We start from the raw sequence: 17,294 nt of genomic DNA on the forward strand, positions 1-17,294 counted from the left end.
TTTAACAGCATAAAAATATGCCATCTGCTACACACTCTGGAATAAATAGTCCACTTTTTCATATTTACAAGTCCAAAAGGCAAACAATATTAAGAGCTGATTCAGGGGGAAATAGATAAAAGAGGCTTCGCTATAAATTGATAACGGCTGAAACTGAGGGATAAGTACAAAGAACTTCATTCTACTGGGTACACCGGAGTTCAATATACTGTCCTCTTTACTTTTATATATATTTGAGATTTCCCATAATTAAAAAATAAGTAACAAACATGTTCTATGAAAAGATACTACAGCCATCAGAATAGAGAGAGATACTAAGTATGAAACATGAAAAACAATTACTTAAGTATCAAATGTGATTTCTGTTCTGTAGAAGCTCAGTTGAATGTAAGATTTACATATATTAAAAAAAATCAAACAGTAGGCCTATATATATGTCATTATGTAATAAATGCTTTTTGGTATTGTAAGAGTTTAAAACAGAGCAATAGGCAAGGCACAGAGGTTCATGCCTGTAATCCCAGCACTCTGAGAGGCCAAGGCGGGCGGATCACCTGAGGTCAGGAGTTTGAGACCAGCCTTGCCAACATGGTGAAACCCCATCTCTACTAAAAATACAAAAATTGGCCAGGTGTGGTGGTAGGCACCTGTAATCCCAGCTAACTGGAGGCTGAGGCACAAGCATCACTTGAACCTGGGAGGCAGAGGTTGCAATGAGCTGAGATTTCACCACCGCACTCCAGCCTGGGTAACAAAGTGAGACTCTGTCTAGATAGATAGAAAGAAGAGAGCAATAATGTCTTCCAAGTATACTTAGAATTTGGGCCTAGAAAGAGGTGAAGACAGAGTATATTGGTAGGAAAGAAGATGGGGGCGGGGGGAGTTGAGTCATGACATGGGCACAGAAAGGGTATAATTGGCATGACCAGAGAAGGTGCATGTTGAAGAACAGTGGACAAAGATTGCCAAGAAGGAAGAGGTAGATTATTGAAAGAGTTAAAGGCCAGTAACGGTGGCTCATGCCTGTAATCCCAACCCTTTGGGATGCTCAGGTGGGAGAAACATGAGCCCAGAAATTTGAGACCAGCCTGAGCAACATAGTGAGACTCCATCTCTATAAAAAAATTTTTTAAATTAGCCGGGTGTGGTGGCACATGCCTGTGGCCCCAGCTATTTGGGTGGCTGAGGTAGGAGGATCACTTAGCCTGGAAGGTTGAGGTTGCAGTGAGCCAAGATGGCAGCACTGCACTTCAGCCTGGGGAATAGAGTGAGACCCTGTCTCAAAAAAAAAAAAAAAAAAAAAAAAAAGTCCAGGAGTGGCAGCTCACACTTGTAATCCCAGCACACTTTGCAAGGCCAAGGCGGCCAGATCACTTGAGGCCAGGAGTTTGACACCTAGCCAACATGACAAAACCCTGTCTCTACTAAAAATACAAAAAGATTAGCTGGGTATAGTGATACATTCCTATAATCCCAGCTACTTGGGAGGCTGAGGCATAAGAATTGCTTGAACCCGAGAGGCAAAGGTTGCAGGGAGTTGAGACTGCATCACTGCACTCCAGCCTGGGTGACAGAGCAAGACTTTGTCTCAAAAAAAAGAAAAAGACAAAAAAAAAAAGGAGTTAGAAGCCCTAGAGAGGGGTTTATTGATGGCTCAGAAAGAAATGGTAGCCACCAAAAAGTTCTCTTAAGGAACTTTCATGGTTGGATTTCTCAGGAAAATTAGCTCAGTAGCATTATGTGGTATGACTTAAGGAAGTTAAACATAAAACATAATGGTGTGAAGTAGGCTGCAGTAACAATCCAAATGTGAGATGATCTAGAGTGGATGAGAGCACAGGCCAAAGAAGAAATAGAAACGGATACTTCAAAGAAAAAAGATATTTTGATTAACTAGATGTAAAAAAGCAAAGCAATAAGTCAGACCTGTGAAGGTTTCAATTCTAGACATTAGGTGGGTGTTATTCCATTGACAAAAACAGGGATGGTCGAAGGTCCAGATTTAAGAAGTTAATATATTTGATTTCAGAGTTTGAAATTTCAGGAAACAATAATAACTACAATAATATACTAATGAATCCTTATAGCTTACTAGTGGCTAGGCACTTTTTTAGATGCTTTAGATGTACTAATTTATTCCTCAAAACAACCTTAATGAGGTAATATTACTCTCATTTTAAAGAAGAGGAAATTGAGCTACAGAGAGGCTAAGCAACTTACTCAAGGTCACAAAGATAGTAAATGATAAAACCAGGATTTGAAACTGGGCTTAACAAGTTTGCTGAATTGCCTCTCCAAGACATGAAAGACATACAGAAATGTTTAGGATGCAAAACAAACTTTATGATAAACACAGTTACATAAAAGATGAACATATCCATAAAGTTACCTGGCCTTGTAAAAAAAAAAAAAAAAAAATCTAATTTGACATTTTTAACAACCAACTACCTTTTAAAAAAATGTTTTTGAAGAAAGTAATTTTTTAAAGCTTTAGTAAACAATAAAACACCTAAGAAATAAAAGAGAATTAGGATTCAAGAAAAATGGTTTTTTGTTTGTTTGTTTTGTTTTTTCCTGAGACAGAGTTTTGCTCTGTCACCCAGGCTGGAGTGCAGTGGTGCGATCTCAGCTCACTGCGACCTACGTCCAGGTACAAGCGATTCTCCTGCCTCAGCCTCCTGAGTTGCTGGGACTACAGGCATGCTCCATCATGCCCAGCTAATTTTGCATTTTTAGTAGAGACAGGGTTTCTCCATGTTGGTAAGACTGGTCTCGAACTCCCAGCCTCAGGTGATTTGCCCACCTCGGCCTCCCAAAGTGCTAGGATTACAGGAATGAGCCACTGTGCCAGGCCCAAGAAAAATGTATAATTACAATTAAATGTGAATGTCACAAACAGCCTAAATACAGAATATTACAATTTAAATGATGCTCTCTATCTTCATTTCAGTATGCAAGTTAATTATTAGGCATATTTAACCCGCTCTTTTGTATACTTCTTAGGAGATATATCTTTCATTTTAGAAAATCAATAGGATAAACAATTTTTTAAAAAAGCATCAAAATAAATTTCCTTTAGAAGGACTTGACATTAGGCTGGGCACAGGTGATTCACACCTGTAATCCCAGCACTTTGGGAGGCCAAGGCAGGTAGATCACCTGAGGTCAGGAGTTTGAGACCAGCCTGGCCAACATGGTGAAACCCCATCTCTACTAAAAATACAAAAATTAGCTGGGCATGGTGGCACGTGCCTGTTGTCCCAGCTACTTGGGAGGCTGAGGCAAGAGAATCAGTTGAACCTGGAAAGCAGAGGTTGCAGTGAGCAGAGACTACGCCACTGCACTCCAGCCTGGGTGACAGAGAGACTCCATCTCAAAAAAATAAAAAGGAGAGAATAAATGTTACTACTCCATGGCAGAGTAAAATGCTCCGAAACAGAAAGCCCTGCCTTTCTCTCCCATATCACACAAAATTAAAATATGTCTATATAGCACAAACACATGATAAACTGTATTGTGAATACAAATATAATTTTTAGAATCGATAAGAACAGAAACTATTTACAATGTTTTAAAGGGTAATACTGATATGAGACAACTTGGCTTTTCTATACCCTGTCAATTTTAAGTCAAACAACATGTACTTACGTTCTGAAACTGTGTAAAGGAGGTTCTGGGGCAAAGGAGGAGGTAGTCTTGTTCCCACTGATGCAAGATTGGGCACTGCACTTGTCCCAGGCTGGTCACGGCTGTTTATCAAGCTTGATTGTGTTATGGGTGGTCCTACATACAGATAACAAAAAGTGAAAAGTACAGCATTAATATTTCCTCATACAAGTACCAGGCCAGGAGCAGTGGCTCACACCTGTAATTCAGAACTTTGGGAGGCCAAGGCAGGCGGATCACCTAAGGTCAGGAGTTCAACACCAGCCTAACCAACATGGAGAAACCCCGTCTCTACTAACAATACAAAAATTAGCAGGGCGTGGTGGCACATGCCTGCAATTTCCAGCTGCTTAGGAGGCTGAGGCAGGAGAATCACTTGAATCTGGGAGGCGGAGGTTGCAGTGAGCCGAGATCGCACCATTGCACTCCAGTCTGGGCAACAAGAGCAAAACCCTGTCTCAAAAAATAATAATAATAAAAAAAAAAATACCATCGTAGGCCAGGCATGGTGGCTCATGCCTGTAATTCCAGCACTTTGGGAGGTCCAGGCAGGCAGATCACTTGAGGTCAAAAGTTCGAGACCAGCTTGACCAACATGATGAAACCCCATCTCTACTAAAAGTACAAAAATAAGCTGGGTGTGGTGGCATACGCCTGTAATCCCAGCTACTTGGGAAGCTGAGGCAGGAGAATCACTTGAACGTGGGAGGTGGAGGCTGCAGTGAATCGAAATCACGCCACTGCATACCAACCTGGGCAACAAAGACTTCGTCTTAAAATAAAGAAAAAAATACCATACTAGTACTAACTTGGATGCTCATTTAAAATACCTAATTTGGCTCTGAACAGAATTAAGGAATTTGATATATGCAAGCTTAAGCACTGCGAGTTGTATAATTAATTAAAAGAACATTACTTGTTCTAGAACAGACAAATCTAAGGTGAAAAAAGGCAGGACAGGTTGCCTCTATGGGTGAAGGTGGAGAATGGCTGAGAAGAGGCTTCAGGAAACTTTCTAGGGTGATGGTAAAGTTCTACAGAATTCAAGTTAATGATAAGCATGCTCATTAAGTGTACTGATGTCTGCAACATACTGTGAAAAGCATGAACAGTAAAAATGAGAAACGGAAAAGTATGTGCTAACATAAATACAGTAAATGCTAATTGTAGAACCTGGATGGTAAGTACACAAGTACAATTCCTTCAACTTTTCTATTTGTTTCAAACTTTTCATAGCAAAATGTCAGGAGAAATGGTATTCTTGAATTTAACTTTTAAATAGATATGTTCCCACATTGAGATAATGTTCTTTATTTTAGAATTTCCATATATAAAACGATGTTGCTTTATCTGGGAAATAAAATCTCAGCTTGATCTTCACAATTATACTGTTTATGTGATTATATTAAATATTCACATATGGGCTGGGCATGGTGGCTCACATCTGTAATCACAGAACTTTGGGAAGCTGAGGAGAGCAAACTGCTTGAGACCAGGAGTTCAAGACCAGCCTGGGGAACATGGTGAACGCTGTCTCTACAAAAACGTCCAAAAAACTTTAGCCAGGCATGGTGGCACACGCCTGTAGTCCTACAGGAGGTTAAGGTGGGAGGATCCCTTTAAGCCTGGGAGGCAGAGGTTGCAGTGAGCCGTGAGCCAAGATCTCCCCACTGCACTCCAGCCTAGGGCACAGAGTGAGATGTTGTCTCAAAAAAAAAAAGAAAAGAAAAGAAAAAAAAATCACAAATGCTACGTTTAAAAAAAAAAAAATGTTTCTATAGGCCAAACATATGCATTAAATCCCTCCAAACATTTACCAACTTTAATAATAAAACATATCCGTTTATTTTTTAGGGACAAGGTCTTGCTCTGTCATACAGGCTGCAGTGCAGTGAGGCCATCACAGCTCACTGCACCCTTGACTTCCTGGACTCAAACAATCCTCCCACTCCAGCCTCCCAAGCAGCAGAGACTACATGCACCCCCCGACATGCCTGGCTAATTTTTGTGTTTTTTGTAAAGCCAGGGTTTTGCCATGTTGCCAAGGCTGGTCTCAAACTCATAAGCTCAAGTGATCTGCCAGCCTCAGCCACCCAAAGTGTTGGAATTACAGGCATGCACCACTGTGCCAGGCCATGAAATGTATATCCTACAGAAAACTTTACTGCAGGGAAGCTCAGGATCATGCTAAACCATTTTTATAATTTCTGTAATTATAATTCTATAATTGAGTCTATAATTTCAAAATAAAATGTTAAAAAGAAATTCATCAAAAGTACTGCTTAAACTGAACAGCGATATTTCTAAAAATAAAAATTTGCCATCTTTATTTATTTTTGAGACAGGGTCTGGCTCTGTCACCCAGGCTGGAGTGGAGTGGTGCAATCTCAGCACACTGCAACCTGTCTCCCAGGCTCAAGCCATTCTCCCACCTCAGCATCCCAAGTAGCTGGGACTACGGGTACACACCACCATGCCTGGCTAATTTTTCTATTTTTTCTAGAGATGGGGTTTCGCCATCTTGCCCAGGCTGGCCTCGAACTCCAGAGTTCAAGTGATCCACCCACCTCAGCCTCCCAAAGTGCTGGGATTACAGATACAAGCCACCATGCCCAGCCTAATTTGCCATCTTTTAATGTTAAATGTCTTCAAGCAGATAACGTTTTATATCTTTGCATACATGAAAACAATTCATTCCATAATTTTTTCAATTACTTTTTAAAAATTTAGTCTTACTTCTATTTCTACTATGTTGGCAACTGTTAATAATGCTTTTTATTTATTTATTTATTTATTTTTTTTTTTTTTTTTTTTGAGACGGAGTCTCGCTCTGTCGCCCAGGCTGGAGTGCAGTGGCGCGATCTCGGCTCACTGCAAGCTCCGCCTCCCGGGTTTACGCCATTCTCCTGCCTCAGCCTCCTGAGTAGCTGGGACTACAGGCGCCCGCCACCGCGTCCGGCTAATTTTTTGTATTTTTAGTAGAGACGGGGTTTCACCGTGGTCTCGATCTCCTGACCTTGTGATCCGCCCGCCTCGGCCTCCCAAAGTGCTGGGATTACAGGCGTGAGCCACCGCGCCCGGCCTTAATAATGCTTTTTAAATGACCATTTTAAAACATTTCTTACTCCTAATTTTGGTGGACGTGATAATGGCATATTGATTTTTTTTTTTTAATAACAAAAACAAAAAGTCCTTATCAGAAAGGAGATCCATACTGAAGTACATACTGGTGAAGTGACATGACATTTAGAATTTACTCCAGCAAAAAACCAACCAACCCAAAAAAAGTTTATGGGAGAGAAGGGAAAATAAATGAGACAAAACAGCAGAATATTGATCATCATTGAGGCCGGATGATGGTACATGCAACACACATACTATTCTACTTCTAAAAATGTCCTTAATAAAAAAATTTTTTTTTAATATTATTTCAATATTCTTGAAGGATTTTCTTTAGAGACTGGAAAATTTCGTAAAATTGCTAACATGTTTTTTCTCTGACATCTTAAAAACTAGCTTTCTTGGCCAGGCGTGGTGGCTCATGCCTGTAATCCTAGCACTTCGGGAGGCCAAGGCGGGAGAGGATTGCTTGAGGCCAGGAGTTCAAGACCAATCTGGCCAACATAATGAGACCCTGTCTCTAAAGAAAAACTAAATAAAAATAAACAAATAAATACTGGCTTTCTTAAGATGAGAACTAGATTTGACTAGAGGTCAATACAGGTTAGGCCACTACACACAAAATTTACACTGTGGTAATACAAACAACACTATGCAATAATGGATGGAAAAAAGAAAAAAATAGCATCTTAATTATGGGAATATATTCCAAATTATATTATTACTCTATTTCTCAAACACTTTAAAGAAGTGTCAAGTTAGCTAAAAGGGATGGGGTTCTTCTAAATAGAACACTAAAGAAAGAAAAATTCAACGAATATATACTTACTTGGTATGGGAAGCACAACGGATGGTGGAGGCTGACCATGTCCTTGGGGAACAGGAAGTCTCATACTATGGCCAGGACCTGGACCTGGGCCCGGACCCGGGCCTGGACCTGGGCCTGGGCCTGGGCCTGGACCTGGCATTGGAGGCATTAACATTCCAGGAGGTGGTGGAGGAGGAAGCCCAGGAGGAGGGGGTGGGAAAGGAATCATACTTGGCAGAGCAACTTCATCAACAACTAGGGGATCATTTCCATGATCAAACTGACAAAGGTCACCAAGTACACAAAATCCTCTTTCTGTGGAATAAAAAATAAAAAAGGAATCTTATTATCATCTACTTAGAGTTCAGAAAACAACAAAACATGTCCCTGAAAAACCCACCAATCTCATTTACAAAGTAGTTTTCTCCAAGGAATCCAAAGTCTCAGTGTTACTCTGTTAAGCATCACATATCCCCAAGGTAGAGGCAGATGTACTCTCTACTTTTTATACTATGATACTATGACTTGTTGAGACGGCAAATAAAAGAGTCAAGAACAGGTTACCAACTACCATTATACTAAACCATTTGCAATTAAGTTTTCATAATAAAAACTCAGATATTTTAAGCGAATATCAATTTAGCAAAGGCTTGGGGTAGGGGAGAATAAGGGCATTGATCTAGATTATTTACTCTCAATCTATTCTCATTATTCTAAAGCAACCATTATTGCTGCATCTGGAAGCTGAAACTTTCAAATATTCAGGTGGACATTATGTACCAGGTTATCATTTGCAGTACTGTTCATAGTAGAAAAATAATAGAAACATCCCAAACATACATCAATAAAGAATAAGTTAAACACGTTTGTACATAAAGAATACTAAGAAGTAGGGCTGGGCGCAGTGGCTCACACCTGTAATATCAGCACTTTGGGAGGCTAAGGCAGGCAGATCACCAGGTCAAGAAATTGAGACCATCCTGACCAACATGGTGAAACCCCATCTCTACTAAAAATACAAAAATTAGCTGGGTGTGGTGGCACGCGCTTACAGTCCCAGCTACTCAGGAGGCTGAAGCAGGAGAATCGCTTGAACACAGGAGGTGGAGGCTGCAGTGAGCTGAGATCACGGCACTGCACTCCGGCCTGTTGACAGAGCAACAATCCATTTCAAAAAAAAAAGAGAAAAAAAAGAATACTAAAAAGCCTAAATAAATATTGAGGAAGCTCTTTATGTTTTAACATAGGATGAATGCCAGGAAATACTGCTAAATGAAAAAACATTATGCAAAGTATGAGTAGTATACTAGTATTTATGTTAAAAATGTGGGGAAAATATGTGTATGTATTTGCTTACGTACATATGCACAGACTATGTTTGGAAAGATAAACAACAAATTGATAACATTACGTTGGCCTTGGGAAGGAGTACTCTGTGGCTGAGAGATTAGGGCGAGAATGAGGTAATTCTTGAATTATAATTTGACTCTATTTCCTACTTTAAAATAAGTAAAATGTAAAAACATATGCATTCTATAGTTATAGAAAAAAATTATGATGTCTGTGACTTGCCTGAAATAATACAGGCCACAGAAGTGAGTGGGAGTATACATTAAAACAACATTCCCCATGAGTTGGTGCCTATTTAAATGATGTAACAGATACGCTGGGGTTAAGCATACCATTTTGTCAGCGTTTATGAATATATAAATACTTCCATAATAAAAATTTAAAAGAAATACACACATACCAATTCATTCATTCAAATGGAAAGTTGGCAAATCAAACTTGTAAGTAACTTCTACAAATTCCCAGCACCAAACACTACTCAAAAAAATGATAATTCCTGGCTAGGCATGGTGGCTTACATCTGTAATCCCAGCACTTTGGGAGGCTGAGGCAGGTGGATCACCTGAGGTCAGGAGTTCCAGACAAGCCTGATCAATATGGTGGAACCCTGTCTCTACTAATATAAAAATCAGCCGGGCATGGTGGCTCACGCCTGTAATCCCAGCTACTTGGGAGGCTGAGGCAGGAAAATCGCTTGAACTTCGGAGGCAGAGGCTGCAGTGAGCCAAGATTGTGCCACTGCACACTAGCCTGGTGGACAGAGCAAGTCTGTCTCCAAAAATAAATAAATAAATAAAATTTTTTAAAATTACAATTACTAGCATCTATGAAATTTTATGGTATACTACAGTATACAGTGTTTGAAGTAACAATGAGAACAAGAAAACAAACAAAAAAAAAATCTAAAAAAGGGTAAAATTTAAATATTCTCTCAATGAGAGCCAAACCATTAAATCAAACAAGTAAATAAGCATATGGCAAAAGAGATTCTCCTCCCCATTCATTCCTTTTAACAAAATTTGGACTACAGGCACGGCACAGTGGCTCACACCTATAATCCCAGCACACTGGGAGGCTGAGGTGGGCAGATCACCTGAGGTCAGGAGTTCGAGATCAGCCTGACAAAAATGGTGAAACCCTGTCTCTACTAAAAACACAAAAGTTAGCCAGGCATGGTGGCACGCGCCTGTGTGTGACTTGCTGGAAATAATACAGGCCAGTGAAGTGAGTAAGAATACAGATTAAACAACATTCCCCATGGGTTGGTACCTACTTGAGAGGCTACTTGGGAGGCTGAGGCAGGAGAATCACTTGAACCCAGGAGATGGAGGTTGCAGTGAGCCAAGATCAAGCCACTGCACTCCATCCTGGGCGACAGAGCGAGTCTCTGTCTCAAAATAAATAAATAAAATAAAATAAAATAAACTGGACTATAACTAAAAGATATGCAATATATGCAACGTTTGCTTTGCTAGTACTTTTGGGCACAATATGAGAAAAGGTGTTGATTTTTACCATCATAATCTCTGCATCGCCTCTTTGGTGGTAGGTTTCGACCAAAAGAATTGGAAGAGCTATGATTGTTATAGTAATTAGACCAACTCTCAGTTGTGTTTTCAGAGTGGTGAGCAGGTGCGATCACTGTAACAGTGCTGGGAATAGACTGTGCCCCAGAGGAATACTGCTCAGAAGAGTTTGGAGGTGGTGCAGACACAGGTACATAGGAACTCTCCAAGTCATTCCTTTCGCTCTTAAACTTTGATCTTTCCCTGTGCTCTGTTTGGAGACAAAATTAAAAACAGAAAACAAAGAGATCAGATATTTCATGTTCTTAAACTATGTTTATTTTCTCACATAGAAAACATGAGAATGGCCGGGCACGGTGGCTCAAGCCTGTAATCCCAGCACTTTGGGAGGCCAAGACGGGCGGATCACGAGGTCAGGAGATCGAGACCATCCTGGCTAACACGGTGAAACCCCGTCTCTACTAAAAAATACAAAAAATTAGCTGGGCGAGGTGGCGGGCGCCTGTAGTCCCAGCTACTCGGGAGGCTGAGGCAGGAGAATGGCGTAAACCCGGGAGGCGGAGCTTGTAGTGAGCCGAGATCCGGCCACTGCACTCCAGCCTGGGCGACAGAGCAAGACTCCGTCTCAAAAAAAAAAAAAAAAAAAAAAAAAGAAAACATGAGAATGTTGGGTGCAGCACACCAACATGGCACATGTATACATATGTAACAAACCTGCACGTTGTGCACATGTACCCTAGAACTTAAAGTATAATAATAAAAAAAAAAAGAAAACATGAGAATGTTGAATTAAACTTATCTAGCTATCCATATTTCGCACTGCTCTCTTTATTAATATATCCTAAAAGTGGGGACATCAACATGTGACATATCTTGGGCAAGAACTTATACAAAATCATCTTTTATAGTATCAACATTAGTCACACTTAAAAAAACAGTCAGCTTCTCCACAGATATTTAATAAGAAGGTTATCTAAGAACTGACTTCCAAACTTGTATCTCAGAAAATGAGTGGTTGGGATCCCAATAATCTACTTATTTTATCTTTTTAATTTTATCAACTTCAAGCACCCTTCCAGCATATCAATTACTTTTAGAAAACCAAATGAACAAAAAAGAAAAGCAGGCAACCCTCTCCCTCACATGATAGCTTTATTGATTAAAGGACATTTGTATCCATTAAACAAAATGAGTTAAGTCTAGACATGTACAATACTTGAACAGCTCCTTTTTAATCAAACTCCCTTGATTCCATCCCCAGAATAGAGCCCTGTTTTCTAACAAAATGAATATTGAGTTTCTTGAGACAATTCCAGTTTTTACATTGCTTAGACATATTAAAGGTACATCTTTCTTTAAGAGAATTTCTTGCACCCTTGTGATAGAGACAGATAAACAACTACAGAGTTTTTAGGGGGACACTCATCTACTCACCAACATTCCTATTTGGATCCCGGTCTTTGCTGCGCCCCCTACTTCGGCTTCTACTACGACTCAGGCCTCGGCTCTTACTCCGACTCTTACTCCTGCCTCTTCTCCAGTCATACTTCTCACGGTACAATTCATTCCGCTCATAGTACCGGTCATAGTCTCTCCACTTCCCGTCTTCTCTTTTTTTCTCACGTGTCCTACAATATACAGATATAAAAGCCATATGCAGGCTATAGAAACCAAGTCTGCAAACAAATCTATAGTATAATACTACTCTTGAGTCATAATATCTACGCTTTTTTAGAAAGTTGCAAAACTACCACATAATTCCTCTAATCAAATATATACAGAGAAAAAAAAATCCCTCCTGCAATTATGGGTGGGGAGAAATGAAAAAAAGAGGTGAATCCAAAGTATGGGGAGAGATGAGCAGAGGAAAACAGAAAATTTGAACTAGAAAAGAAAAAAGGCTCAAAACAAAGTGTTCCTAAACAAAGACCAATTTTTGATGTTAGGTTGATGATTCAATATACAAGTTGTACTACTTGTCATAAAAAATGCCATGGATGATTTTAATACTGAGCACCCCTAACGAAATGGAACATTTCATTAATATTCTCTAAGGGGACTGCTCCCACCCCTGAGCTCTTGGGGAAAACACATAATAATGACTGTTTATAAAAGGAACAGAAAGTAAAACAAAGAAAAAAACAGAAAGAATGAAAGCAAGAAAGGTAACATCTTTCTTTAATGAGTTTACAGAGAGGAGTTAGTATATATATTAAAAATCCCTTGCAAGGCAACTAAAAAGTGAGTCATCAGTATCTTCCTAATTAAAGATAAACACAAACCTTCGTTCACTAGATTCTGAACGAGTCTTCTGGGGACTAGGATACTTCTTTTTTCTGCCATCTCGTTCTTCCTCTGCTGGCTCCTGAAATACCTATATGAAAATATTGATTAGAAATAAGAGTAGGGCCAGGCACGGTGGCTCACACCTGTAATCCCAACACTTTAGGAGGTCCAGGTGGGAAGACTACTTGAGGCCAGGAGATTGAGACCAGCCTGAAAAACACAGCGAGACTCCATCTCTACTAAAAATAATAAATAAAATAAGTTAGCTGGGCATGGTGGCATGCACCTGTAGTTCCAGCTATTCAGGAGGCCGATATGGGAGGACTGCTTGAACCCAGAAGTCGGAGGCTGCATTAAGCCATGATCACACCACTGCACCACAGGCTGGGCAAGAGAGTGAGACCCTTCTCAAAAACAAACAAAAAAAAGAAATAAGAATGGTCCCTCTTGGTTGGGCGCAGTGATTCACACCTATAATCCCAGCACTTTGGGTGGCTGGGCAGGCGGATCACTTGAGGTCAGGAGTTCTAGACGAGCACGGCCAACATGGTGAAACCCCATCTCTACTAAAAATACAAAAATTAGCCAGGCGTGGTGGCATGCACCTGTAGTCCCAGCTACTCAGGGGGCTGAGACAGCAGAATCATTTGAACCCAGGAGGCGGAGGTCGCAGTGAGCCGAAATTGCGCCACTGCACTCCAGCCTAGGCAACAGAGCGAGAATCTGTCTCCAAAAAAAAAAAAAAAAAAGGATAGTCCCTCTATAAATTATGAAATATGTCCATCTACCTAATAATATTTCTGGCGCAAGAGAGGGCACAAGTAAATACACTAAAAAAATAAAGTCAAATCATACCCAAAAGAGTTAGGCAACAGCAGAAATAAAAAAGATGCTCAGATTACTTCAACAAGCAGTAGGTTAATTTTTTAATGTTAATTTAAAGTAGGGAAAGGTAGTGTAGGAAAAGTACAAATAATTCATTCTTCAAATTAAAATAAAACAGCAAATCTCCAAGTACCATATAGTAAAATGGTTATGTTTTCCTCATTATGAAATACATATACATATATAATTAATTTTAGTAGCTCTTCAGATTTTTTTCATAGGAAATGTTTTAGGAAAAAATGGTTAAATTAATGAATGCTATAAAACTAAGTAATTCATGTAAACTACGGAAAAATTGTATAGGAACTAATGGAAATATTAAGGTTTTCTCTCAAAGCCTAACAGTCAAAATTGACCAGAAATACAAAGAGAACAGTAATTTTTTTTTAATTTAATTTAATTTTTTTTTTGAGACCAAGTGTCAGTCTGTTGCCCAGGTTGGAGTGCAGTGGCGCCATCTCAGCTCACTGCAACCTCTGCCTCCCAGAAAACCAGTGATTTTTATTATTGTACTTGAACCAAGTTTATCTCAAACCAAATATACAGTCTTTACTAGAGAAAGGTGAAATAAAGTAATTTGCAAGAGTTAAACAAATACCCATCTATGGAGAATCTCACTGACAAATATACAAATCGGGAAGTGAGTGAATGGACTTAGGAGATAATTTAATAAAATTCAGGCAACATAAAATGGCAGCCACAATATGGCAACCATATGGCAGCAAAATCACTACACAGTCACTAGACTACATTTAAAAATCATTCTCTATCCTAATTCACAGGAAATACAGAGGATGTATTATTCCACTGGGATGCAAACAGCAAAATCCAGACAGTAAAAACTCTACAGGACAAATGATTGAATTTCTTCACAAAATAAAATTTAAGGAAAAAGATGAGATAAAGAAAAGAGGAATGAAGGCAGTGTGCTTCATTAATCATGGCACATGTCTACCACGTTGTTTTTCCAGAAGCAAGACGAGTTGGTGCCAATGATCCAAATTCTTTTACCCTGGTGATCAATAGTCTAACCAGAAAACCACTAATGGAACCCAATATAGCCAAAGACCAACGAAGAAAGTTAAAATGGGTAATCCCTAGATTTGCTTCTCTATACCCTGTTAGAGCAACTAAGCACAGACCAGAAAAAGACAATTAACCAAAGATGTGTGCCACCTCAGACTCCTTTCCTACTCTATTATCTAACAGAAATACTATAAACAATTATGTTTATGCACTATTAAATGAACTATAATTTATTTCAGTAATTGCAATTAAGTTATGTATAAAACCCAGAAAATGAGAAGTGCCAGAAAGTTGTCATTTGGGGTAGCTCTACACAGAAACTGGTATTATCCATTTTTCACAATTCTCAAAATTGTATCTACAAAGACACAAATAAGACAGTATAACAGTTTTGTTTTGTTTTTTAACTGTTCTTTCAAAACTCAAGATAGGCTGGGTGCAGTGGCTCACAACTGTAATCCCAGCACTTTGGGAGGCCAAGGCAGGTGAATCACCTGAGGTCAGGTGTTCAAGACCAGCCTGGCCAACATGGTGAAACTCCGTCTCTACTAAAAATACAAAAAAATTAGCCGGGAGTGGTGGTAGACACCTGTAATCCCAGCTACTTGGGAGGCTGAGGCAAGAGAATTGCATGAATCCAGGAGGTGGAGGTGGCAGTGAGCCGAGACTGCACCATTGCACTCCAGCCTGGTCAACAAGAATGAAACTCCATCTCAAAAAAATAAATCAATAAACTCAAGATAATGCAAATTTTCTCTTATATTCAAATCAGCTGCCTCTCAAACAGATACATCTATACCACTGAAATTCAATGACTGTAAAAAAGTCACAAAAAATTTTAACTTATAAAAAACATAATCTATACCATAGACCAAAAATTATATACTATAATGTACCAAAGAAAAATTTCTGTGAAAGTTCTCAAGAAAGATTTCTTCCAGCCCTGGCGGAGTGGCTCATGCCTATAATCCCAGCACTTTGGGAGGCCGAGGCAAGCAGGTCACTTGAGGTCAGGAGTTTAAGACCAGCCTGGCCAACTTGGTGAAACCCCATCTCTACTAAAAAAAACACACACACACACACACACACACACACACACACATAAATTAGGCAGGAGTGGTGGCAGGGCTTATCATCCCAGCTACCCAGGAGGCTGAAGCAGAATAATTGCCGGAACCTGGAAGGTAGAGGTTGCAATGGGCCGAGATCACAACACCGCACTCCACCCTGGGCGACAGAATGAGATTCTGTCTTAAAAAAAAAAACCGAAAGGTAGCCAGGCATGGTGGCTCACCCCTGTAATCCCAGCACTTTGGGAGGCCAAGGCAGGTGGATCACGAGGTCAGGAGTTCAAGACCAGCCTGGTCAATATGGTGAAACTCTGTCTCTACTAAAAATACAAAAATTAGCCAGGCATGGTGCCACATGCCTGTAATCCCAGCTACTTGGGAGGCTGAGGCAGGAGAATCGTTTGAACCCAGGAGGTGGAAGCTGCAGTGAGCTGAGACGGCACCACTGCACTCTAACCTTGGGCAATGTAGTGAGACTGTCTCAAAAAAAAAAAAAACAACAAACAAACAAACAAAAAACCAGAAAGGTTTCTTCCTATTTCCAGTACTTGAAGACACATTAAACAAGCCTCTCCAATTTTCAGAGAACTTGATGAGATAATTACAGGGCATGATATATATATAAAAAAAAAACAGACAGCATTCTCAGTTGATCTTAATTAAATATAGCCACATTTTTTTCTTTTAATGTTGGATCAGGTCAATCAGCCTAGCATTTAAAAATGAATTGGAAATAACTAAACGATACCTAATCCTTAGAATCAATCCTGAAAATGGAGAGGAAAAGAACATGCTATAAAAAAGAAACACTTGGGACCAGGTGCAGTGGCTCATGCCTGTACTCCCAGCACTTTGGGAGGCCAAGGCAGGAGGATCGCTTAAGCTCAGGAGTTCAAGACGAGCCTTGGCAACATAGTGAAACTCTGTCTCTTTAACAACAACAACAAACTTTTTTAAACGGAAATAAAAAAAGGACATTGCCTGGTAAATTGATAAAACTGAATACAGATAATACATTAAAATACTATACGGATGTTAAATTTACTGAACTTGATCGCAGTATCATAAGTTACCTAAGAGAATATTACTTATTTGTAGGAAATACACACTGAAGTACTCTACTTACGGGTGAAAAGACATGAAGTATGTGACTTACTACTCAAATGACTAAGAAAAAAATCATATGGATATTTAAAGAGAGCAGATGGGGCAAAGTTTCAGTAAATATATCTAGAACACCTATAAACCCAGAGCTTTGGGAGGCAGAGGTGGGAGTCTGAGACCAACCTGGGCAACATAAAGAGACTCCATCTCTACCAAAAAAAAAAAAAAGTTTATCTAGATAGATGTCATATGGGTGTTTTGGATACTATTCTTGTTTTTTGTTTTTTTTTTTTTTTTTTCTTTTTTCTGAGGCAGAGTTTTGCTCTTGTTGCCCAGGCTGGAGTGCAACAGCACAATCTCGGCTCACTGCAACCTCTGCCGCCCCAGTTCAAGTGATTCTCCTGCCTCAGCCTCCCAAGTAACTGGGATTACAGATGCCTGCCACCATGCCCA

At 39.7% G+C, this 17,294-nt stretch overlaps 1 protein-coding gene across 2 annotated transcripts in view; it reads right to left on the reverse strand.

Moving 5' to 3' along the window:
* LOC105467239 (RNA binding motif protein 27) overlaps positions 1–17,294 on the reverse strand; it is an 89,387-nt gene that overhangs the window by 49,556 nt on the left and 22,537 nt on the right. For both annotated transcript variants that reach the window (XM_071098260.1, XM_071098259.1), the window contains exons 4-8: positions 12,753–12,844; positions 11,905–12,098; positions 10,460–10,720; positions 7,616–7,909; positions 3,649–3,783 (exon numbers count right to left, since the gene is read on the reverse strand). In XM_071098260.1, coding sequence (XP_070954361.1) covers positions 3,649–3,783; positions 7,616–7,909; positions 10,460–10,720; positions 11,905–12,098; positions 12,753–12,844 — 976 coding nt within the window. The remainder of the gene's footprint in view (positions 1–3,648; positions 3,784–7,615; positions 7,910–10,459; positions 10,721–11,904; positions 12,099–12,752; positions 12,845–17,294) is intronic.

The sequence above is a fragment of the Macaca nemestrina genome, chromosome 6 (assembly GCF_043159975.1).
Source record: "Macaca nemestrina isolate mMacNem1 chromosome 6, mMacNem.hap1, whole genome shotgun sequence".
NCBI classification, from domain to species: domain Eukaryota; kingdom Metazoa; phylum Chordata; class Mammalia; order Primates; family Cercopithecidae; genus Macaca; species Macaca nemestrina.